This window comes from Echeneis naucrates, chromosome 1 (assembly GCF_900963305.1).
Source record: "Echeneis naucrates chromosome 1, fEcheNa1.1, whole genome shotgun sequence".
Lineage (NCBI taxonomy): Eukaryota > Metazoa > Chordata > Actinopteri > Carangiformes > Echeneidae > Echeneis > Echeneis naucrates.
The window spans coordinates 649,614-674,685 of record NC_042511.1 but is presented as its reverse complement, the minus strand read 5'-3'; the positions used below and the strand labels follow the sequence as shown (position 1 = coordinate 674,685).

Genomic DNA, 25,072 nt, shown 5'->3' with positions numbered 1-25,072 from the left:
CTTCAGCTCTTGGTCACTGGCTTGTAGAGGTGAAATAAAAGATGTTGATTGTCCCGCCCTCAACCACTACGGACCGGGTTAGGCTCCGCCCCTCCGAGGCCCTCAGCAGATGAAATGTATTAGATTATATTTCATCAAATAAACTCCTGCTCGTTTGTTCCAGCTCACTCTGGTCGACATGATCATCTACGGAGCGCTGAAAGCTACAAACTACTACGCCCTCCGCTGGTCCAGAGTCCTGCGGCCGCTCCTATTGGTCAACGTTACAGAGGGACGGCAGGTAACCGCCCACCTGTCTGTGTGAGGATGCTGTCACAGATAACCTGAGCGGTCAGATGAACTTTGACCTCTGGTCTGTTTGCGTTCAGCTCCGCAGAGCCTTCAGAAGCATCCGGAACGCGCTGCCTCAGATCTTCTACGTCTTCCTGCTCTTCATGTTCAGCGTCCTCATCTTCTCCCTGATGGCGCTCAAGCTGCTCGGCAAACGGTGAGAAACTCGGCCTCCTTTGGCCGTTTCAGGAAGTCGCACAACAAACTGAAATGTTGTGTGCTTCCTCTGCAGAGGCCTGCAGACCATCGATGGAGCGCCGTACTTCACCCACTACCTGGAGATCGTCTTCGATCTGTACGTCCTCGTCACCACGGCCAACAGCCCCGACGTCATGTAAGAGCTTCAACAGTCCTGCCGAGCTGTGGAGCGGTACTGTCCTTTAAAACTCCTGATTCGGAAGCAAGGAAGGAAAGAATGAAGCTGCCGCTTCCTTCTTTTCACAGAAAACAAAGTCGAATGTCCAACATTCTCTTATATTTCCGTCTCTGGTTCGCAGGATGCCGGCGTACAATGCCAGCTTCGTCTTCGCCATCTTCTTCATCGTGTACATCCTCATCAACACCTACATCTTCATGTCCGTTTTCTTGGCCGTCGTTTACAACAACTACAAAAAATACCTGAAGGTACGACGTTCTGACGTTTCATTCCTTCTGTTTTTGCTCTTTCTGTGTTCGAACATCGATTAACCTACAGTATGACCTGCTCCCTCCCCGCCCAACAGGAGGAGGTACGGCAGCTGGTCAGGGCCAAAAGGCACAAGATGGTGCGAGCGTTCGCCGTTCTGCAGGAGGTCAGGGAGGAGGGGGGCGAGCCGGTGGTGACCCAGGCCAACTGGAACCAAGTGGTCCGCCTGGTCCGGCCCAACATCGATAACGCCCACAGAGAGCTGCTGTGGAGCGTCTGCGACGACAAGAACCAGGGCGCCATCGGTGGGTCACACCAACTGACCAACGAGTCGGTGTAAATACACTCTCAAAGCCAACGCCATGCTGCGTTCTGCCGACACCTCTGAGCTGTTCTCACCTCAGTTCTGCTGCATCACTATCAGTGAAGCTCATCTGACTCAGGGAGGAAGTGGCTGCCTGCCTCGTCACTGACCTCAGTGTCCTTCAGAACACAACATTTAACACTTCACTGCACTGCAGCCACATTTTCTCGATTCCGCACAGATTAGGACAGCCGTACGTTCTGCAGGGAGACGTTCAAGGTTTTTGACCTTTCAAAATGGCTGATCAGGGAATTCAACGTATAGAATTTCTGAATCTGACTATTGATGAATTTGAAAACTCAGCCTCACTGTGATATAATTATCCGTTTAAAAAGGAGAAATGCCCCCAACAGGAAATGACACCTTCCCACTTTAACACGCTGTTTATTTCTGGGGTTCTCGTCTGTTTCCTGTTAATAAACGACACCATCTGACTTTACGAGCACCTGAATGCATCGTTCCATCTGAAGAGAGGCCTTCTGCGTGTGGAGGAAATAAAAGGCCTGTTTCTGTTTCGGCTCTTCGGCAGGTAAAGCTGCGTTCGTCCAGCTGGCCGACCTCCTGAACATCGAGGTGATCACACTGAAGTCGAGGCCACACCCCTTTCACAGTTTATGCCCCGCCCTCTACCTGTCGGCCCCCAGCCGCCTCCTCTCTCGGATGGTCCATCACCGGTAAGACCGTGGCTGATGTGACGTCCGACATCGGCTGACGGCGGTCTCAGTAACGCCACACTTCGGATGTTTGTGTGTCTGTGTGCGTTTTTGCTGTCAGGGCCTTTGTGATTGTGTACGACATCATCATCCTGGTGAACGCCATCTTCATCGGCCTGGACGAGGAGAATCCCATGATCGCCAACTCGGAGTGGGTCTTCCTGGCTCTGTACCTGCTGGAGATCCTGCTGAAGCTCTACGTGTTCGAGCCGCGGACCTTCTTCTCCAGACACAGCTTCTGGAACTGGTGAGGCCGAGTCTGTTTCTCATCACACATCAGTCTTAGTCCCAAAGGATTCTGGGTCTTTGCACCAAAGATGAAATCAGCAGCATGGATTTAGAGGCTGAGAGGTTCAGAGAAGATGATGCAGATCGGTGTTACCTGAGTGCTGTTATTGAAGATGTGTGTGATTTGTGAAATATTGATGCTGATGATGTATCGATGCACTTTACCCATCTAAACTCAACGAGCTGTCACGTTTCACAGTTTATCTACGCCGCAGATTATAAATATGAGGTATGTGACGCCACCAGCTGCTGCTTCTCTTATCTCCAGTCGTCTTCCTTTAAGCGCTTCCAACAGCTGACTTTGTTTTTTGTTTTAATCTGTATTCTTATCAGGAAGTAGGACCTTTTTGTCAGATGTGGATTGAAGTGTGGTGCCAAAAAGGCTAATCTATAAAAACACCAAAAAAGGGCGACTCTCGAATGGAAAAATAGTTTGTTTGTTGTTGTTGGTGTTGTTGGTGTTGTTGGTGTTGTTGGTGGTACCTCGATCAGTTTATTGTTCACTACTTTATTTGTTTGTCCACCGAAGAACCAGCGAGACAAGAAACCAGATTGTGATTATTATTATTATTCAGAGCGTTCTTTGAGATTCTTTCTGCGTGCCGCGGTCGTGACACCGACTCCTCAGACTTCACAGCTAAAAGGATTTAACGCTTTAATGACGCTGATTTATTGACGTGTTTCTTAAACTCAGGCCGTTTAGCTGTTTTGCTGCAGCTGTTGATGTTTTTACTGGCAGTTTTGCTTATTTCCTTTTTTTTTTTTTGTGCGCGGTGCAGGGTTACCTAACCTGTCTGCTAATGTCTGTTCATGGATGTATCAGAGGAGCATGACTCTCATCAGAGCTAAATTAAAAACCGCAGGTGTCGGTCATCTGTGTAACTGTCGTGAACGGGGAAATAATTATCGTCTCTGCTGATGCATCCATGTTGAGAAAATCGGCTTTGTTTGCAGCTCATTCTGGTTTTGCTGGTTTCAGCTTCATGGCTGCCTCCAAACTTGAGTTTTCTGACTTTGTTCACTCATTTTTTTCAGGTTTGACATCATCATCGTCGTCTCAGCTCTCATCGCCACAATCATCAACTCCGCCGTGAAGATCTGTGAGTGCTGGCTGTCAGAGATCAGTTAGAAGTGAACTTAACTTTGAGTAAACGTCGTCTGTGTTTCAGCTGGCGGTTACACCAGCCGGCAGATCCTGGACATCGTCTTCATCCTGCGGGTCCTCAGACTGATCCGGGTGGTGGACAGCATCGAAAGGTTTGATCCCAATACCTGTCTCTGATTGGCTGATAGGCCCGAAACAGCTGGTCACCTGGAGGAAAAAGTTCTGGATGTGATGGCTCATTATGACATCACGTCATTGTGTTGCCATAGTAACGAAGGGTGCCTCTTCTCCTTCAGGTTTCGTGCCATCATCAACACCCTGATCAGGATCGGACCAGCCATCCTCACGTTTGGACAGCTCATCGTCGTAAGTTTTCTGACCACCCGAAGTGGACGACATTTTTACAGCTGCTGATTGGCTGCTGCACCGCAGCGTGTCCGCCATATTGGAATTAGAAGGTTGACCTTATTACCAAATTAAAGTGGAGCGCTAACGAATTAGTTCATAAACCAAACTGATGATGGTGTTAGCGGTTCATCCTGAGGGGAGCATGAATGTGTGCTGCTACAGGTGGTGTACTACGTGTTTGCCATGGTGGGGATGGAGCTGTTCAAAGGGAAGGTGAAGTTTTATGAGGAGGACTCCACCGACCCGGCGAAGGCGTACTGTGGGAACCCCCTCCTCCGGGGGACGGCCTTCGCTCAACTCAACTACTGCAAGAACAACTTCAACAACGTGGTGTCATCCTTCATCCTGCTGGTGGAGCTCACCGTGGTCAACCAATGGCACGATATCCTTCAGATGAACGTCTCCGTCAGCCATTAAGGGTCGGGGGTCAAACGGGGAACGTCCTGCAGGGGTGTCTTCTCTGGGTCATAAAGGTTCAGCACATCATTTCTTTGCTTCCTGGGAGGCAAATTATTATTATTAAATTACGCAAATTATAAATTATGCGTCCTTGGTCGTCCTCTTGGTCATTCTTCAGGGTCGTCCTATGGGTCGTCCTCGGGGTCGTCCTCTCTCTCATTCTTCAGGGTCATCCTCGGGGTCGTCCTCGGGGTCGTCCTCTGGGTCGTCCTCGGGGTCGTCCTCACGGTCATCCTCGGGGTCGTCCTCGGGGTCGTCCTCGGGGTTGTCCTCTGGGTCGTCCTCAGGGTCGTCCTCACGGTCATCCTCGGGGTTGTCCTCGGGGTCGTCCTCTGGGTCGTCCTCTCTGTTATTCTTCAGGGTCGTCCTCGGGGTCGTCCTCTCTCTCATTCTTCAGGGTCATCCTCAGGGTCGTCCTCACGGTCGTCCTCGGGGTCGTCCTCGGGGTCGTCCCCTGGGTCGTCCTCTGGGTCGTCCTCGGGGTCGTCCTCACGGTCATCCTCGGGGTTGTCCTCGGGGTCGTCCTCTGGGTCGTCCTCGGGGTCGTCCTCTCTCTCATTCTTCAGGGTCATCCTCAGGGTCGTCCTCACGGTCGTCCTCGGGGTCGTCCTCGGGGTCGTCCCCGGGGTCGTCCCCTGGGTCGTCCCCTGGGTCGTCCTCGGGGTCGTCCTCGGGGTCGTCCTCGGGGTCGTCCTCGGGGTCGTCCTCACGGTCGTCCTCGGGGTCGTCCTCACGGTCGTCCTCGGGGTCGTCCTCACGGTCGTCCTCGGGGTCGTCCTCGGGGTCGTCCTCGGGGTCGTCCTCACGGTCGTCCTCGGGGTCTCTCTCAGATGATCTTGGAGCACCTGGGCTCTGGTTCAGGTTTTCCTTAATGTGACCTCACTGCTCAGCAGCGGCTTCGCCACCGTCACTCACGTGTCAGCCAGGATCTTCTTCTTCATCTTCCACATCTTGGTCGTCATCGTCATCATCAAGTAAGGCCACCATCTTCCTCGTGCTGTTAGCTGTTAGCTGTTAGCTGTTAAAACAGTTTTTCATGGATCTCATTCTGCTGCAGAGTTGGATGGAGTTGAAGGTTCAGCGTCTGATTCGGCAGTTTTTTAATGAGTATTGATCTGACTATTGATGAGTGACGACTCGGTCGGTCTGTTTGAAGGACAGAACTCAGATCAGAGCGGCTTCAACTCATCAAACAACGAAATCTGACTTTTGACCTCAAAAACTCATCTTTTAAATTTAACCAATCACCAACCGGCTGGAACATTATGAGCACTGACAGGATAGCAGTCATCATCTGGTTACCATGGATACCTGTCAGTGGGTGGGCCAATCACCCAACAGGGAACATTTAGTCCTGAAGTTAATGTCGAAGCCACCGGGTCAGGGGTCAGGGGTCAGGGGTCACTGATGGCCTGGTCAACACAGACATTTTCAGAGGTGTCACGGTGCACACGCTCACTGCATCATGTCTGTGTTTGTGTGTTTGTGTGTTTGTGTACTTGTGACTGCTCACTTCTCGGCTCTGTCGTCTCTCAGTATCTTCGTGGCGTTCGTCCTGGAGGCGTTCTTCGTGGAGTACTCGGTGGATAAAAGTGACCTGCACACGTCTGTGGAGAGGAAGATCACGGAGCTGGAGCTGGCCTTGGAGCAGTACGTTACCATGACTTTGACGCTGACGGATTATTTACAGATGTTTGGAAGGATTCCGGTTTATTTTTACACCTTCAGTACTTCGGTGTATAATCGGTTTCTGTTCAGCTGTGATGTTCTGTCATCCAGGGAGAAGCTGGACGATAATCTGGTGAACGCCATGGAAACCATCGACAACGATCTGGGAACCGGCCAATCGGCGGCGACCAACAAACCAGCTCTGATGTTTAAAATCGCATCAAAAAGTAAGAACTGAAATCGACTGAACTTCTTTGAGGGTCATTTTCACAGAATGCAGCTCGAGAACGAGCGTCAGCTCCTTTTTCAGTCTGCTGTCTTCGCTCCTGTCAGGGTATCGAACGGTGGACGCTCTGCTGCAGCGGATGTTTGAGGCCGACCTGGACCCGGAGGACTTGGCTGAGGACGACAGTCCTGAAGCTCAGACCGGCAGGAACTTTGGAAACCCGACGTTCAGTTCCGTTTAGACATTCCTGAGCTCGGACAGTCGCCTCCAGCCTCATATATTTTTATATTTCTGTCCTGTAGCACAAAAATCTAATGAGTATTTTCACATAAAGAATATTTAAACGGATCTTTCACCTCTGGACAGTTTTTTTTCTTCACGTCATCTGTTTTCTAACAGAAAACATGATTTGACGTTTTATTGTGTTTCATATTTTAACTTTAATGAAACTTTTATGTTGTTGTGATGCGTTCACGGTCCCTACTGACTCTTTATTAGATGGTGCATTCACTGAACCTGATTGAACCTGATCACTGCTGACGCTTTAAGAACAGACCTCCAGTCAGCGGGGGGCGCTGTGGAGCTGCAGTGTGTGTGTGTGTGTGTGTGTGTGTGTGTGGTGCTGATGCTGTAGAGATGGAGCAGAGGGAGTGGATCCTGCTCGGCTCCGCGTCGTCCGGACGGAAAACAACATTCAGGTAAGAAAACAACAAACACACAAACGAACCGAAGCTGAGTCCGAAACAGACAAACGAACCGAACACAAAGACGGATCCTCCGCGGCGTGATGAGTGTGTGTGTGTGTGTGTGTGTGTGTGTGTGTGTGTGTGTGTGTGAGAGAGAGAGAGTCTCAAAGAAACACAATCTGTCAGATTTATTCTCCAAAAATAAAAGCCTTCCGGGTTCAGATGCCGGACAGCAGAACCTGATCAGAACCTGATCAGAACCTCTTCGGAGGCCGGACGGCAGATGAAGGGGTGGTGAGGCGTTCAGGTGCAGCTCAGACGGTGGGACTGAACAGCGCCGCCTGCCTGGTTATAATGAGGGAGCGTCTCCATCAGGTTGGAAAGATTAAATACACGTTAGCTTCCGGCCACTGTTTCCAAAATGACAAAAAATAAATACAATTAAATCGAATTTAAAACAGGAGGTAGTGTAGAATTTTTATACAGTCATAAAATGTTTTCTTTAACAAAATAAAGAATTTAACTGGTAAAATAAATCTAGCCATCTAAAAACTACTAAAAGAAAAGTAGAAATGTGTTGCTGTTGAGAAATTAGTTATTTTTGTCAATCAGAAATTAAAAACAGATAAAAACATCTCACCAGTTAAATTACTGGGATTATTTTAAAGCAGGAAAACACAGCCGGCAGCTTCGAGTCGTGTCTGCAGATGTTTCTGCCCATTTAAAGTGTTGATCGGTAAAAAGCTGCTGAATGTAACGTGAGATGAGTGACCTCAGTCGTATCTGCAGATGGGGACTCTTTTCCTCAGAGATTATTCAGCCACTCATGTTTCAACAAACGATTTGACCTTTTTAACAAAATGATTCCACAGCAGAAAGCTTCCATGTTTTCAGTGTCTTCTTTTGTCCGGTGAACAGTAAAATAACTAAAGTTACTCAGTTTACAGCAGCAGCTGCTCGTTTCTGAATCTCTGTCTGTGGCACCAAACAGAAAAAAGATGATTCAGGTGGATGCTGCAGGTCAGTGAACACATCGCTGCAGTTTGTTGAGTTCATTCTGTTGTTAAGCTGCTTTGGCTGAATGACAAGTCAAATTAAATCTGTGTTGTTGTTTTGATGGCCAAAGAATGAGCAACTTTAAAATAATTCAAATAACTCAGTCCCAAAATAAAGATATTCTACTGTTCATGCTAATGTTCTCACTAAAATAAGAAAACAGCAACGAAAGAGAAACACAGAATCAGTACGATCGAATAGTTTAAATATGGAACAGTAAAAATCTAAAACCGGGACAGTAACACAAAACATTAATGGGGGAACCTGAAATTTCTAGTTTTAATCAACAATCAGGACGATTATTGTTTCTGAGGAATCAAATGTGTGAGTTTATGTCACATTATTATGTAACGAAGCGTGACATTTAAATCTACACACAGCGGACAACAACACAAAACTAACACAAGTTAACACAATGAGGTGACTTAAAATGAATGTAATATAATGTAATGGTTATAAATTAGAGATTAGAGTTATAAGAATTACAGGAAGCACACGGGGAGTTTTATTTTGAAGGCGGTGGCCGGATGTTGTGGCTGTGATTGTTGACGTTGTTTTGACGCAGCTGGATTCAGAGCTGCAGTGCGGACAAACGGTCTGGATCCGGAGAACCCGACTCCCCCAGACCGCCTCGGTACCGCCGGCCCGGTCCGTCTCAGCCGGGGTTCTGGATCTGATCTGGATCCAGTCTGGTCCCCGGGTTCGGCATCTGGATCCGATCCAGCCGGAGGAGGACCACGAGTCCGCATCCTCCTTTTCAGCTGCATCAGCGGAGGACCGGAGGAGGACCCGGACCAGGACCCGGACCCGGACCCGGACCCCAGCTGGGGTTTCCCGACTCTGGAGGGACCTGAATCTGTTTCTTTAATCCGGACTCCCGGGTCCTGCAGGGCTCCTGCACCGGACGGCCGGTCTGAGGATGGTCCCGGTGCGGTTTGATATTGGGGACTGTTAGAGGAGACAAACTGTGGTTTGGTCCGGAGGGGGTCTGAGGCCCGGATCCCGCCCCCTTCAGAGGAACGGTGGGTTTTCTGGATCAGGACGCTTTGTGCCAAAATAAAATCCCAGATGAAGATTCCCAAAAGGCGGAAAAGGAGCGGACGGTGCGCCAGGTAGGCCTGACCCGGACCCGGACCAGATCCGGCCCAGACCAGAGAGCCCAGAGGGGAGGGGGGGTTGGGGGGTCCTGCAGTGTTGCGTTAACGGAGGTAAATGTAATGAGCCGAGTCCGGGACGTTTGATCCGGATCGCTTAGACCCGGACGGATCCGGGCGGTGTCACCGGGATGATGTTTAATTGATAACCCGGATCAGATTTATTGATCAGCAGGATGTGCTGCTGCGCAGGCGCAGAGCGGACCCATGACTGTGCACTGCAGAGAGGATTCAATGAGTGATGCAGAGGGTGTGTGTGTGTGTGTGTGTGCGTGTGCGTGTGTGTGTGCGTGCACAATGTATTCTCATTTCACTCCAACTCGTTTTATTTGATTTAAAAAAAAAAAAAAAAAGGAATCAGTTTTTAACCAAAAACATGCTGAAATAAAAGTGAAGGACGTTCGGAGATCTGAAGGTGGCAAAGAATGAGAGAAAAATCTGATATTCAAAGAAAGAAAAGGAGGAGAAGGAGTCAGAATCCAGCAAAGTTTCATTTGACTCATTTAATCGTGTCATTTCAGCATCAAAAAGGTGCTTTGTGTGAAAGTTGTTGTTAAATCAGACCAACAAACGCACAAACACCGGACCAGCTGAATAAATAAAAGATCCCGAATAAAACTTTAGATTCTTTCACTAATAAACATCACTCATAATAACATTTTGGAATAAACTTAATTTGGAAATTATTTCATTTGACCACAAATGAATAACATTTATGTTGATCATTTTGTTTTTCATTTTTATTTTAGGTTTGACACAAATGATTTTTCGATTTTCATTATTAGTTTTGAACATTTAACACAATTCTCAAAGTGGACTGAGTAATTAGAAGCTTCTTTCCAAACAGATTTTATTTTTACATATTTATTCATCATTTGCTGTTTGTTGTATAACCTGATTTATTCCGTTCCTTTATTTTGCGGTTTGAATGAAATGACAGAACTGACGTTTGTGACGGCAGAGTTTGACCTCTTTGCCCTGAAATGTTTAATCTGGTGCTTTTTCTGATCGTGTGGCATTCTTCTGATTCTGTTTTCCTTTTCCACGTGATGACAAATCTTCCAAAACATTCAAACATCCCGTTTAAAAACATTTTTACTTGGAGAGATATACACGAAAAAATACAGCTAGTGACTTTAGCAGTGTAGCTAATCTGACAATTTGTTTCAGTGTTCTCGTCGATTCATTTGTATTTATCAGAAAAGTCTGAACAGTGACCGTAGAAATGATTGTTTATGAGCCGTCACACTTAGCATTAGCATTAGCTAGCCTCACATTGTGTTCCATCCTGTTTTATTTACTTCCTGAGCTCAAACTTCACAGACGTCTGATTTCCTGTTTGTGGGAACGATTGTTCTGAATGTTGATGCAGAATTTTGTTCAGCTAATGAATTTAAATCAGTCGCCGTTTGAATCGAGCTGAAATCAGCGACGCTAACTTTACTTTGATTTAGTCAACCTTTTTATTTGTAGTCACAGACTTTAGAAACCTGGACCAGGACTCTGTCTGTAGAGTGAAGCTAATGCTAAAGTGACTCCACTGGCTGTATAAAGAAGACAGACTGTGTTGAAGTCTATGGGAAAATGTCCCCCCTCGTTCTCCTGATGAGTTTCTGGTCTCAGTCTCAGTTCCGTCATTTCATGAGAAGAAAAGCGGATTTGGGAAGTGCTGTTTGAAGAGATCGGCCCTGACAGAATGAAAGTGGCTCCCTCTGCAGGCCGAAATGATTATTGTTTTGTTTAGTTTTTTTTTTTGGGGGGGGGGGGGTCGGCTTCATCCTCTGGAGAGCAGGAACAGGAACTCCGGGTTTTGGTGAATGTGGCATCACGTGGAAAAGGTCACTGAGGACGTGAAGGTGTGGTCCCTCCATGCTCCGCCCCCTCTCCTCCTGCCCTCCTTGTTAACTGTGCCCTCTGTTCTGGCTTGTAGGCTAACACAGGAACAGGAAGGGTTTTGTCCCCTTCAGGATTTGTTGTAAACCGTCGGGTTTTCCGGGAGCTCAGAACTATGGTGAGCTCTGATCATCAGATCAGATCTGGAATGATGCAAACCGGCTTCTGGCAGAGCACCCCCCCCCTTCCTCCCCCCCAGTAGCAGATTGGTAGATCTGTAGGCGAAGAAGAGAAGAAGAAGAGAGGACGGCGGTTTGAAAGTGTTGGAGGATGTTTCGCTCTGATCTGCTGCTGAGACGCCTGAAAGACGGCGACCGCGGAGTTCCCCCCACCAACACAACATCACCACACCTGCAACAACACAAAATGATGCTTTACACTACTCAGCAATTCAATAACTATTACAATTCTAATATAAAATAAAATTATTAATTCCAGTAATGTTTTATAATATCATATTCTCTGTCTTTCATCCGTTATATGAAGAATATGTCACTGTGAAATGTGGTGACACTTTAATTACACAAACGTTTAAATCCTCACTCTGTTTGTGATGAACTTTGTGTTGTGCTCCAGTTGGCCAGCTGAAATGCTGTTGTGTATTGGGGGAACTCCGTGGCCCCGCCCACTGCAGTGACGGGCGGCCCAGCAGCGGCAGGTTTCACTCCATCTCCAGTGTTACAGTCAGCTCCACCTGCTGGTCCTGTGCAGCTGAGGATGATGATGCTGTATCACTGCAGGTGCAGAGAAGCCCCGCCCCCCTCCTCCCAGTCCGTCCAGTCCTCTGAGCTGGTCAGAGCTGGTCTGACTGGAAACATGGCGGACGCTCTCATCGTATCTGCAGTCCGCCTGAGCTCTGCATGCACTGATGGCGGCTCGTGGCATTGCATGCAGAACAGCATGCTTTGGGGACTGATATGCATCACTTTGGACTTCAACCCCCCCTTCCCCGCCCCGCCCCGCCCCCACAGATCCACTGACAACTGAAAACCATTCATGGCCGACCTGATGTACACAGAGTGAAACCCAGAGTTCAGTCCAGACGGCGGCGGCGGCGGCTGTGATGCTGCTGCTGATGTCAGTATTAGCTTCCTTTGCCCTGAAGTCGTCCTCTCAGGCAGAGCTCAGTCCGAGGCGGTTTGGGTCCCGACCACCTCCAGAACCGTAGACTAAAGTGGCTCATTTTAACGTGAAACACAAGATGTCTGGAAAATGAATTCTAACCGTCCAGACACGACTAAAGGAAGTCGGCGCTCTGGCCCTTTAAGCTTCTTTGTTTATTTTTATAGTCCAACAAATTTAAAGCAACAGTTTAACATTTGTGTGTCCAGTTCTGAACAACGTGGACCGGATCCAACTGGACTTGGACTCTGGGTCTGTAAGGTGAAGCCAATGACAAATATCTACTCCACTGGCTGTAGTCAGAAGTCAGGTTGTATTGAAGTCTATGGGAAAATGTCGCCCCTCCTCCCTGTTGAGTTTGTGGTCTCAGTCTCTAGTTTACAGTCTTCAGTACAACATGATGTTCATGTTTTTAGCTGATTCTCCAGTTAGAGGGAAAGGGGCGGGGTTAGGGGCGGGGCTACAGTGTGACTAATCAGGTCAGACTTCAGAGCAGGTCATCCCCACCTTCTCCTCCAAACATGGTTTTTACTGGTAAAAAAAACAAGCTCCCCAGCAGATAAATTCTGAACTGAAGGTTTGATACTTTAAATAAGAACTCAGCTTGTTGTTGGTTTGGTCTTCGACTGAAAACTGCCCATGTTGGCCATTTTAACAGTGACTTTCCTCCTCTAACGAAATAACAAAGTAATTTGTGAATCCCTCCGCTCCGGGTCGGGGTTAGGTAGGATTATTCATGATTTCTCTAAACGAGCTTTTTCTCCTTCTGGCAGTTGGAGGTTCACTCATGACCAGCTTTATGCTAACTTAGCTTAGCAAAAAGACCATAAACAGGGTGAACAGCTAGAGAGGATCTGAACCTGACAGCTTTCTTTGTGATCCAATAAGAATAGAGCAGATTTTTTGCTAAACATTTGAGTAATCTTTAGATGTTATGGCCCTTTAAACCTTCAGACTGCCTGGACCAGATTTGACCAGCTGTTTCTGTCTGTTTCCAGTTTTTGTGCTATGCTAATCGTCTGGTTGTAATATCTCATTTACAGAAATGTGAGTTTTGTAATCTGACCTTCTGTCCTGAAAAATGTGAAGTTTATTCCCTTTTCATTTGACAGCAGAAAAGGTTTGAGATGTGATGACACTTTTAGTTTGAGCCCCATCAGACCGGATCCTGTTCTGGTGTCCGGCGCATCGAACCTGCAGCTGCAGTCCTCTGCAGACATGATATTTGCTCCGGTTACTGCAAATACCATCACACCCCTAACCCCCCCGGCTCCCCCACCCTCACGGCCTGTAGCCTGATCCAGCTGAAGAATGGCTTCTAATGGCAGCAGCCATCTCAAATGCCTGTTGTTATTCCGGACTGCTGTGCAGGGCTGTGGGCCGACCGGGAGCCCCCCAGTGCAGACTGCGTCTTCTATTATTCTTCTTTTAAATGGCTGACCTTTCCATCCTTCCTTCCGTTTTTCCTCTCCTCCCCCCGTGCCCCCCTCCCTCACAGATAAATGGCTCTTTTAAGCTGGGAGCTGCCCGTGTTCTGTCTAGCTGGCAGATGCAGTGCCTAGTCCCCAGCCTCCAGGACAACGCCAACATGAACGGGACGTCCGAGCAGGCCGACATCCTGCCGCCAAACTGCATGGTCAAAGACCGATGGAAAGTGGTGAGTCAGGAAACCGACCCCCCAGGGAAACTTCCCAGATCCTGCTGAGGATCGTGTTGCAGAATAAAATCACTATTTCATTTAGCTGATTTATATTAATGCAGGAACTGGAATGTTTTTTTTATAGCATGTTTAATTTTCTTTAATTGATTCAAATGAAACAAAAACAGGAAAAGAGTTTCAGCAACACATTTATTCCTTCTGCTGAAATAATAATAAACCCATATTTATTTCCTGTCACATGATTATTGTTGGAGCCAATCAGGACCTGAAAAAGAGAAATAACGTGACGAGGAGTTAAAGAACCGACATGGGGGAAAGTTACATAATGCAGCTGCTGTCTCAGCCAATCAGATCGCAGCATGCAGCTGTTCACACTTCAGTGATCAATTTACTGTGTTCACGCAACGCACACACACACACAGACACACATAGAGAAGGAGAGCTGCATAAAAAAGACATGCAATTAAAGAAGTTAGGAAAAAAGAATGAAATGCGAGACCCGTCCAGATGATGGTCTCAGTTTAGTTCTGCAGCTCTGAGAGTGCCGGCCCAGACTGATCCAGAATCTGTTCTGCATCCTGTTTCTCAGCTGAAGAAGATCGGAGGAGGCGGGTTTGGGGAGATCTACGAGGCCTTGGACCTGCTGACCCGGGAGAATGTGGCGCTGAAGGTGGAGTCGGCCCAGCAACCCAAACAGGTGCTGAAGATGGAGGTGGCGGTTCTGAAGAAGCTGCAGGGTGAGAGCACCAACACACCTTCAGACCTTCAGACCTTCAGACCATCAGACCTTCAGACCATCAGACCATCAGACCTTTAGACCTTCAGACCATCAGACCTTCAGACCAACAGACCTTCAGACCATCAGACCATCAGACCATCAAACCATCAGACAATCAGACCCTCAGACCATCAGACCTTCAGACCATCAGACCAACAGACCATCAGACCATCAGACCTTCAGACCAACACACCTTCAGACCTTCAGACCATCAGACCATCAGACCTTCAGACCATCAGACCTTCAGACCATCAGACCTTCAGACCATCAGACCTTCAGACTTTCAGACCTTCAGACCAACAGACCTTCAGACCTTCAGACCTTCAGACCAACAGACCATCAGACCATCAGACCATCAGACCATCAGACCTTCAGACCTTCAGACCAACAGACCATCAGACCATCAGACCATCAGACCAACAGACCAACAGACCATCAGACCTTCAGACCATCAGACCTTCAGACCTTCAGACCTTTAGACCTTTAGACCTTTAGACCTTCAGACCTTCAGACCTTCAGACCAACAGACCAACAGACCATCAGACCATCAGACCATCAGACCTTCAGACCTTCAGACCAACAGACCATCAGACCATCAGACCATCAGACCAACAGACCAACAGACCATCAGACCTTCAGACCATCAGACCTTCAGACCTTCAGACCTTTAGACCTTTAGACCTTCAGACCATCAGACCTTCAGACTTTCAGACCTTCAGACCAACAGACCTTCAGACCAACAGACCTTCAGACCATCAGACCATCAGACCATCAAACCATCAGACCATCAGACCAACACACCTTCAGACCATCAGACCTTCAGACCTTTAGACCTTCAGACCTTCAGACCTTCTGGACCCGTAAAGGTTCACTCGGGGTCAGGATGGTGAAAACAAACATATTGAATTGAACGCTGGAGATGAATGATGATGACGATGGAGGTTGTGTAATGTAGTTGTGTTGTCAGTGTTGATTGTGTTACTTGTTTGTGTGTCATGGCAGCAGTGAATCACAGCAGCTCCAGTTTCCCTCTAAAGACATTGACTGCCTGACATTTTCCATTTAGAAAAACACAAAGCTTAACGCAGTTACACGTCAGGGTTAGTTCTTAACTTCCGGATCCTGCTGGATTTCAGAAACTCACTAAACTCACTGCAGTGACTGATTTTAATAAATCAGGTTAAATCATGTCTGAGCCATGTAACTTTATTTAAAACTGAATGTGTCTGATGTCACTCAGCTGACAGATTTAATTTGATGTCTTCATTCTGTTTCAGGTAAAAATCACGTCTGTAAGTTTATTGGCTGCGGGAGAAACGACAAGTTCAACTACGTGGTGATGCAGCTTCAGGTGAGTTTGGATAAAGGCTTTCATTCTGAAGGCTCCATATGGGGTTGAATAGATGTTTAGCAGCTATTAATTGATATTATTTAAATCAATAAATTCATCTTTTATCAAATTATCATCAGAAGGACCAAAATTTGATTTTTGAGTTTGATGTTTTTGAACATTCACAGTTTTGTTCAGTGAACGTAATGCAGCTGTAGCTTTAATCTGTGAAGACTGGAGGCCCATTCAACCCAAATCAAAAGAAATCCATCATTAAAACTGAGAAATGAAAGAAAACAGCTGAGAATATAAGACAAGGATTGAAATCTCTGTGATGTCACGAGTTCTGCTGTGATGTCACCAAGTTTCCTGTGATGTCACCGAGTTCTGCTGTGATGTCACCGAGTTCTGCTGTGATGTCACCGAGTTATGCTGTGATGTCACCAAGTCTGCTGTGATGTCACAGAGTTTCCTGTGATGTCACCGAGTTATGCTGTGATGTCACCAAGTCTCCTGTGATGTCACTGAGTTTCCTGTGATGTAACGAGTTCTGCTGTGATGTCACTGAGTTTCCTGTGATGTCACGAGTTCTGCTGTGATGTCACCGAGTTATGCTGTGATGTCACCGAGTTCTGCTGTGATGTCACCGAGTTCTGCTGTGATGTCACCGAGTTCTGCTGTGATGTCACCAAGTCTCTTGTGATGTCACCAAGTTCTGCTGTGATGTCACAGGGTCGTAACCTGGCCGACCTGCGGAGGAGTCAGCCCAGAGGGACCTTCACCATGAGCACCACCCTGCGGCTCGGGAAGCAGATCCTGGAGTCCATCGAAGCGATCCACTCAGTGGGCTTCCTGCACCGCGACATCAAACCGGTACGACGAAGCTTCTGTCAAACTGACACAGCTGATGTATTTTTAAACTGTTCATATGAACGATCTGAAGTGTTTCCGTCCTCTTTCTTTCCAACAGTCAAACTTTGCGATGGGCCGTCTTCCCTCCACCTACAGGAAGTGCTACATGTTGGACTTCGGTCTGGCGCGTCAGTACACCAACACCACCGGAGAAGTCCGACCGGTGAGAGGCGTCCTCTTTTTCTCGTTCATTCAGAGCGTCACCAAAAAACTGGTCGAATGAAAACATCTTTTATTACGGTGTCAGGATGGAAGAACATTTCTGAAACCAAACTGATGCGTTTAAGAAGAGGAACATTTTTACTTTGGGACAAAAATCTGAATTTAGATTTATTTGCCAGTTTTTAAAAATGAAATTCTGGTTTGAAATGTTTTTATTTATAGTATAGAGTATTTAAATTTGAGCAATCATGAAATTGTCATACTTTTTTTTAAATGATCTTAAATTTGCAGAAATGAAAAAGATTTAATTATGAGTTATTTTCTCTGATCACTGAACACATTCATTCAGTTTTCGGTGCAGGACTGTTCTTCCACGTGACCGGAGCACTAAAGAAAAGTGAGTAAGAAGCTAAAGTAGGTGAGACAGACGGACGGGGTGTGTTTGCTGCATTGCAGCAGACGGAGAGTCGTCGCTGCTCTTCTTCTCTGATGAAGGTCTGACGGCCGGACTGTCCCTGATTATCACCGATCACCGATCAATCCCAACCATTGATCCGGCTGATGGTGTTTCCTCCATTGAAAGGCTTTTATTGTGAAGGGTCAGTTCCAGGTTCTGTAGTTGCTCGTCGGTCAGAGGTCGGGTTCTCTCTCTCTTCTCATCTGTCTCATTCATTTCCAAAGTCTCTCTATCAGACTGAACTCAGCTATTTTTAGATCAGAGTCCAAAAGCTGCTTCCATTTACTGACAAAGACCTCCCTCCTCCCTCCCCTCCCTCCCCTCTCCTCCTCCTCTCCTCCTCTCCTCCCCCTCTCCTCCCCTCCCTCCTCCTCCTCTCCCCCCCTCCTCTCCTCCCCCTCCCCTCCCCTCCCCTCTCCTCCCTCCCCTCCCCTCCCCTCCCCTCTCCTCCTCCTCCTCTCCTCCTCTCCTCCTCCTCTCCTCCTCTCCCCTCCCCTCTCCTCCTCTCCTCCTCTCCTCCTCCTCCTCCTCCTCTCCCCTCCCCTCTCCTCCTCTCCCCTCCCCTCCCCTCCCCTCTCCTCCTCTCCTCCTCTCCTCCCCCTCCTCCTCCTCCTCCTCCTCCTCCTCTCCTCTCCCCTCCCCCTCTCCTCCTCTCCCCTCCCCTCCCCTCCTCTCCCCTCCCCTCCCCTCCCCTCCTCCTCCTCCTCCTCCTCTTCCTCTCCTCCTCTCCCCTCCTCTCCCCTCCCCTCCTCTCCTCCTCCCCTCCTCTCCCCTCCTCCTCTCCTCCTCTCCCCCCTCCCCTCCTCCTCTCCTCCTCCTCTCCTCTCCCCTCCCCCTCTCCTCCTCTCCCCTCCCCTCCCCTCCTCTCCCCTCCCCTCCCCTCCCCTCTCCTCCTCCTCTCCTCCTCTTCCTCTCCTCCTCTCCCCTCCTCTCCCCTCCCCTCTCCTCCTCTCCCCTCCCCTCCTCTCCTCCTCCCCTCCTCTCCCCTCCTCCTCTCCTCCTCTCCCCCTCCCCTCCTCCTCTCCTCCTCCTCCTCTCCTCCTCTCCCCCTCCTCCTCTCCCCCTCCTCCTCTCCTCCTCTCCCCCTCCCCTCCTCCTCTCCCCCTCCTCCCTCCTTCCTCCTGCAGACTTGTGTTTCTCCTGTTGCAGCAGTGAAATTAATATTTGATGCTCTTCGATGCGTCAGTGGGCGAGAGACCTTAGACTCCCTCTCTCTCTCTGGCTCCAGTGCCCCCCCTCCCCCACTCTCCTCTTCCTTTCTCTCATCCCTCCATCATCTGACTCCAGCAGGAAGTCCTTCCTGTCAGCAGCTCCAACTTTCGAACTTTACACGCAGAAAAACAACAGAATGTGACTTTCAGGTGGAGCTGATGATGTTCAGATTGGATTTATCTGCTTTATTCTGTTAGAAAAGTCTTTCCTGGCTTGTTTTTTTGTTTTTTGTTTTTTTTTTTGCATGAGGTTCAGTCTGCTGATCACCGATTCATCCTCAGTTTGTGGATATTTATGTTTCTGTGGCTTTTTTAAAAACCTGTTTAATGTTTTATATTTTCATTTTTTCCGTTTCAGTGTTGTTTTTGTTTTTCTTACAGTTCCTTTGGACTTATGATTTTGACGTGCATGCCTCCCGTTTCTCCATCATCTCCATGGTTACCCAGGGATGTGAGTGGTTTCTATAGCGACATGTCACAGCCGCATCACCAGCACCGCCATCATGGTGAAAACATAAAAGCATGTTGTTTAGTCATCAGATTATATGATTTCAGAAATAAATGAAATCCGTGAAAGGACCACAGGTGAGCTCACATCACGTCACAGACCAACTCTGTCTTCAGCTCATCGTGCGTCGCTGCTTTGATTCAGCCTTCACAGATTTACCTGTGAAGAATTCAGGACAATTTTCTTCCTCCGCTTGATCCTGATCAGGTGTTAAAACGGAGCCCATTTGTCTTCAGCTGTAGACTAGTTAATATGGAGCCCTGTGACAATAACTCAGTAAAACCTGTCCCCGTCAAATTAACAGTAAGTATGAATCCAACAATATAAATAAAAACAAAGTGCCCTTGAACCTTTATTTTCCTTTGCCAGGATATTTTTCTAGATGAAAACAAAGAAAAATCCTCAGAAATGTTTTTTTGTGCTTATTTTCATCTGCCGTATTTATTTTATTAACTTTATGAAAAACCAAAGCTTTCAGACACGATCCTGGTCAAAAGAAGTTTTTAGTTCAGTGATTTTAACGTCTCCCATTTGCCATGGTAACCGGGTCAGGTCCCACATCCTGATGTCGACGAACGGTGCTGAAGTTTCCGTTCATGTCCTGTGGTCAACTTATTCATTAAAACAAAGTGAATTTGCTGACACATCAGAAACATCTCACTAACGCCTCCTCTCTTGCCCTCAGCCGAGGACGGTGGCGGGCTTCAGAGGGACGGTCCGCTACGCTTCAGTCAACGCCCACAAAAACAAGGTGAGCCGTTTCCTCTTCCTGTCTGCGAGTAAACATAACAACATGGACGCCTCCACCACGAGGCGTCCCAGGAAACAGCATCATCAGGGATCCTAACAATGGCTGTTTATGCCCACCTCGCACAGGAAATGGGTCGCCATGACGACCTGTGGTCTCTGTTTTATATGTTGGTGGAGTTCGCCGTTGGACAGTTGCCATGGCGAAAAATCAAAGATAAAGTAAGACAGTTTCACCACAAATATGTAACACATCTGGACGTGCATACAAACGTGGATGCGTCTCATTTATGTTTACATAATTAAGTGGCTGTTGGCGCTTTTTCTCCAGGAACAGGTCGGTCAGATCAAAGAGCGTTACGACCATCGGATGCTGCTCAAACACATGCCCTCAGAGTTCAGCGTCTTCCTGGAACACGTCCTGGCTCTGGACTACTACACCAAACCAGACTACCAGGTAGAGCTCCTGCAGCTGCGTCTGTGTGACGTCTCTCAGCGGCGTCACCAGTCACCACTCCATCTTGTCGTTCTTTCAGCTGCTGATGTCGGTGTTTGAGAACAGCATGAAGGAACGCATCATCACCGAGAACGAGCCCTTTGATTGGGAGAAGGGAGGAAGTGATGTCACGCTGTCAACCAGTGCCTCCACCCAACCACAGCAAAACACAAGACCTACCGCCGCCATGGTGGGGTAAGAACCAGACGCTGCGAGACAACCACCAAAATCAAAGACATAACAGTAAAGTATTGATGTCTCATTAAACTCAAAGGACTCAATCATCACCGACGACACAGCTTTTATTCTGAAAAATAGGCCAAGCAATGTCACATCCTGTGCTGGAAAGAGCTTCTGATTAAAAGCTTATAGGAAATTAATTAAGAATCAGTAAACGATTTATTGACCAATTAATGACGCTGATAACTTCAGTTTATTTTATTTGGTTGTGGGCCAGAACGCATTTTTTTATGCTAAGCTAGGCTAACCCTAACCCTGACTTAAATAAAAAAGGGGTTACTTCTTCTCCAGGAAAATCTAAAATTTTAGTCTGTCTAAGACTAACCTCTAGAAAATTAGGTCTTACCAGACTTAGTCCTTCACCCTCCTGGTCCAGGAGTCCAACATCACGGAGTCTCTCCTCTGCTTCCTGTCCACAGAGCCATTGTGACGGTTCCTGGAGACCTTCAGCGGGAGAACACCGATGATGTTCTGCAGGACGAACATCTCAGCGATCAGGAGAACGCCCCGCCGGCGCCTCCCTGCCGACCCTCCGGGGATACAGGTGTCCAGCATTCCGCAGAACCCGGAGAGGCCTGGGAGGACACGGACTTCAACCGCAACAGACTCAGGATCAGCCTGAACAAGGTCAGACTGCAGCGACGTTTCTGACCCGTTTAAAGTTTCATCTCTATCTGCCATTCACGAGTGTGATGTTGAACCATAAAAAATCACTTCCTGTCTTCCCTCAGGGGGCTCAGGAGGAGGAGCCAGGCCGCGTGGTGTGTCCCGTGTCGCCGGTACGAGGCGCCGTGCCGGAGTCACCGACAGGTCAAGCTCGGTCTTTAAGATACCGACGGATCAACAGCCCCGAATCTGACCGGCTGTCCGCCGCCGAGGGGCGAGCCGACGCCTACGGACAGAGGTGATAATGAAATCAGAGGGACCATTCATTTTTTTAATCTGAGCTTAACTTATCTCAACTGACTTGAACGTTGACCTTTCGATCTACTCTGAAAAGACACAGAACTTGATCTGAACTTAAAATCAAGATCATTTCAAGTCTGAGACTGAAATGGGTTTGGACTTTTGCCTGAAACCAGTTTTGTGGAACTTTTGAAATAACTCTGGCTGGGCCTCCGAGGCTTGGACTCGGCTGACTGGCTCTTGGTCATCTAAACTGGAGATCTGTTGACAGACTTCTTCATCGATATGAACTCAACCTCAAAGATTTGGACTTACTGCCCACATTTGACTTGACTCTAACTTGGCATGGAAGATCTGAAGCTAGACTGGACTTCCAAAGACTTTAGACCTGATGCTGATTGATGGACCTCCTGACTGTCACCACCAAGTTCCCCAAGTCACATTTGTCCATCTGTCTCTTCATTTTGGTGTCTCTGTGTCCTCCAGGTCCAGGATGGACATCCTCGGCTCTCCGTCTCGTCACGTCTACTCCTCCCAGCCCGCTCAGATGTTGTCTGTGGACCCCGGTTGCCGCGGTGACCGACACATCAGCGGCCGTCAGGAAGTGTCCGTCGCGTCTGTCGACCAGGAGGCACACAGCAACGCCTTCATCCGCTCCGTCCCGCTGGCCGAGGAGGAAGACTTCGATAGCAAAGAGTGGGTGATGATCGACAAAGAGACGGAGCTACGAGACTTCCAACCGACAACGTCAGGAACGACGGACGAGGAGCCCGAGGAGCTCCGCCCCCTGGAGGAGCAGGAGGAGAGGAGGAGGCTGAGAGTCGGAGGTAGGAGCTCCTCCGGACGCTCTGTAGTAACAGACCCAGGACAAGACAGACAAGGACGACAACCTCAAATAAGGCAACGTTTGTTCCAACTGTGCGATGTTGGATCGTGTGTTAGATTCTCACCAGAACACTAAATTTCTCACGTCACTTCAACCCTTTAGCTGCTCATTTCCATCAGCTAAAAGGTAGCCAGGTAATAAATGAATACATTAATGGCCCAGTAACACAACAGTAATGAGGACATTTCTCTGATCTTAGCCTAGCTTAGCACAAAGACTGTCCTGGATGTGACCTTTTTGGCAGGTTTAAATTTCGTCCAACTGTTTAGACGTCAGAAAATAGCTTTAGCACTACCGACAGATGGAGCTGATCTCTGATCAGACTGATGAATGGGATGGATAGCTGTTCCTCTCTGATGAAACAATTTCATTCCAAGCCTGAATTTTCCTTGAAGGGTCAAAGTACCTCGCCCAGTGTGAGCTGGGATTGGCTCCTTCACCGCCCACCATCTAACCCTAACCCAACAGATGACTGAACACGGTCGAAGTAGCTCGATAGTTAGAACATTCACAAATTTACATCACAAGAAAGAAACAGAGGCTCTGCTGACTGCGGCGCACAATCTAAACACATTTTTATAACTTTATTAGCACTGACGGCCTCTCCGACTCACAGCGTTCTGTCTCAGACCTGACTGAACACTCTGTTCTCCTGCAGGAGGAGAGTTGGCGGTTCGGCCAAAGATTCCCACAAGGGAGGGCAACAGAGGGATGCTAATGCTAACGGAGGAGGAGGCGTCGAGGAGGAGTGGCGGAAGCCCCGCCCAATCGCCTTGTCACTCGTTGCCATCGGGACGCCCCCGCCGGAGAGAGTCAGAGCCCATTGGACCTCAGAGACCGGTAAGAGAACCAGCCAGCCAATCAGTGGAGAGCTGAGCTCTCTGGTGTTGGTGGACAGATGAATGGAGCCGACGGCTGCTGTACAGACCGACATCTGAGTCAGCGTGACGAGGCGCTGTGCAGCAGCACCGCCGCCTCATGTATCTGTCCGTCAACATAAAGGACAAATCCAGCACGATGAGAAGGTCTGTGATTTCCAGATTTCCTTCCTTTGGCGTCCATCAGAATCGCAGATTACATCTTTTTAATTCAGTTCAATTCCACATTAGCCTTCAGAAAAAGACAAAAGTAAGAAAATAGAAATAATCACTCGCTCTAAAAGAGCAGAATTTCCTTTTTATGACAAGATTCACATCCAACAAATATTTACAAGATAAATGAAGCAAAAGTCAAATAACTTGACCCTGAAACGAAATAGAATTGCAGCTTTACACTTTCTGTCTGTTTTGCGACTGACAGGAGGTGGAGCCTAACTCACCGACTCACCTGAGAGCAGATTCATCTTTTAGGGTTTAATCATCACATGAGCATCAGTGTCTACAGAAGCAGCTGTGACTCAATCGATCCGAAAAAAATGAAAATATAACTCTACATAGATAAATGTTCGCTTTGCTGAGTATAATCTGGTTGAGCTGGGCCTTTTAAATCATTCTATATAGTCCTGATTTGGTGCGATACAAATAAAACTTGCTAAATTAAAATATTTGCTTTTAATTAGAAAAAGAAAATGTTCGTTAACAATTTCTTGAATGAAATGCAACTCAAAATCATTCTAATCTAGTGAAGTCATTCTGGAGGAGTCCGAGAACGACCAAAACATCTGGAGCGCCGCTGGAATTGTCCTTTAAAGATGTGATGACCTGCAGACAAACTGCAGGTTTACGGCGGCACCGTCCAGCCGCTGAACATCTGTCACAGGCAGTCGTAGGCGAACATCTGGGCTGAGGGAGACCTCCACATCTGGTCTCTGATCCCAAACCAGGTCCAGGTTCTGTATTAATCCTGTTAAAGTCTCAAAGAAACTGAACCTTCAAACCAACTTTGTGATGTCCCCGCCCACTTGGATGTGTTCACCTGAAATCTACTGTTTTTATTAGCTCATCAGAAGAGAGGATCAGCATTTAGAAAGCATTCAAATGAGGTTTTATAAAATATCGAATATGGAGTGAATGGAATAGTTTCTGTTTTCCCGTTTCCCTAACTCAGTGCTTCTCAAATAGTGGGGCGCCCGGGGGGGGTTGGGGGGGCGTGACCACGAGCAACATGCTTTGTTGCCGTACTAGAATAAAGTGTGGTCTACATTCCTTTCTTTTCCCTTTTTTGTTTTTTTTTATGATAATAAGAATACCATGTTATACAGAGTGTTACAAATGACCAGCGGAGAGTGTGTGTGTGTCGGGGGGGCCTAACAGAGAACAATTGAGAAGCACTGCCCTAGCTGGAGAATTTAAATCAGAGGAACAAAGAAGATGAATTAGTGGAGATAAAGAATCCAGTCTGCCGTCCGACTGCCTGTGACACTGACAGCGAACGGTGCCGTCGTCTCCTCGTCAGGAAGCTGAATCCTCCATTTCTTTGTTTTACTCCCCATAACGTTTGCTTTGGACCATTGTTTTATTTTGAAGGAATGGATGGGAAGCCTGTAGGAGCCAAACCTGCAGCCGTGATGTTGATGATGTTCTCATCCTCTGTTGTTCTGCTGTGTTTTCTCATGTTGTGACACATTAGAGCCAAACACACACACACACACACACTCAGCCGTCTTTTTCTGTTCAGGATGATGGGCAAATATATGATTTACAGAAGAGACTGGGGTCGTGGGGTCAAGGTCAAAGGTCAAAC

General features: G+C 47.8%; 2 protein-coding genes across 4 annotated transcripts in view; both read left to right on the top strand.

The window, feature by feature from the left end:
- tpcn3 (two pore segment channel 3) overlaps positions 1 to 6,534 on the top strand; it is a 10,504-nt gene extending 3,970 nt beyond the window's left edge. The window contains exons 5-20 of one of the 2 annotated variants that reach the window (XM_029522857.1): positions 164 to 280; positions 369 to 487; positions 563 to 664; positions 828 to 954; positions 1,053 to 1,260; positions 1,849 to 1,993; positions 2,094 to 2,279; positions 2,520 to 2,549; positions 3,356 to 3,420; positions 3,490 to 3,577; positions 3,722 to 3,791; positions 3,996 to 4,215; positions 5,176 to 5,266; positions 5,829 to 5,942; positions 6,072 to 6,187; positions 6,294 to 6,534. In XM_029522857.1, coding sequence (XP_029378717.1) covers positions 164 to 280; positions 369 to 487; positions 563 to 664; positions 828 to 954; positions 1,053 to 1,260; positions 1,849 to 1,993; positions 2,094 to 2,279; positions 2,520 to 2,549; positions 3,356 to 3,420; positions 3,490 to 3,577; positions 3,722 to 3,791; positions 3,996 to 4,215; positions 5,176 to 5,266; positions 5,829 to 5,942; positions 6,072 to 6,187; positions 6,294 to 6,427 — 1,932 coding nt within the window. In that variant the 3' untranslated portion in view covers positions 6,428 to 6,534. The remainder of the gene's footprint in view (positions 1 to 163; positions 281 to 368; positions 488 to 562; positions 665 to 827; positions 955 to 1,052; positions 1,261 to 1,848; positions 1,994 to 2,093; positions 2,280 to 2,519; positions 2,550 to 3,355; positions 3,421 to 3,489; positions 3,578 to 3,721; positions 3,792 to 3,995; positions 4,216 to 5,175; positions 5,267 to 5,828; positions 5,943 to 6,071; positions 6,188 to 6,293) is intronic. The other variant, XM_029522941.1, reaches the window with a different exon arrangement.
- A 281-nt stretch (positions 6,535 to 6,815) lies between these two features.
- ttbk1a (tau tubulin kinase 1a) overlaps positions 6,816 to 25,072 on the top strand; it is a 29,902-nt gene continuing 11,645 nt past the window's right edge. The window contains exons 1-14 of one of the 2 annotated variants that reach the window (XM_029517506.1): positions 6,816 to 6,884; positions 13,596 to 13,754; positions 14,347 to 14,494; positions 15,813 to 15,886; positions 16,598 to 16,738; positions 16,836 to 16,940; positions 19,801 to 19,866; positions 19,992 to 20,084; positions 20,194 to 20,319; positions 20,399 to 20,553; positions 21,018 to 21,225; positions 21,339 to 21,502; positions 21,991 to 22,331; positions 23,052 to 23,230. In XM_029517506.1, the coding sequence (XP_029373366.1) occupies positions 13,647 to 13,754; positions 14,347 to 14,494; positions 15,813 to 15,886; positions 16,598 to 16,738; positions 16,836 to 16,940; positions 19,801 to 19,866; positions 19,992 to 20,084; positions 20,194 to 20,319; positions 20,399 to 20,553; positions 21,018 to 21,225; positions 21,339 to 21,502; positions 21,991 to 22,331; positions 23,052 to 23,230 (1,908 nt within the window). In that variant the 5' untranslated portion in view covers positions 6,816 to 6,884; positions 13,596 to 13,646. Of the gene's footprint in view, positions 6,885 to 13,595; positions 13,755 to 14,346; positions 14,495 to 15,812; positions 15,887 to 16,597; positions 16,739 to 16,835; positions 16,941 to 19,082; positions 19,867 to 19,991; positions 20,085 to 20,193; positions 20,320 to 20,398; positions 20,554 to 21,017; positions 21,226 to 21,329; positions 21,503 to 21,990; positions 22,332 to 23,048; positions 23,231 to 25,072 lie in introns of those variants that run through there. The other variant, XM_029517589.1, reaches the window with a different exon arrangement.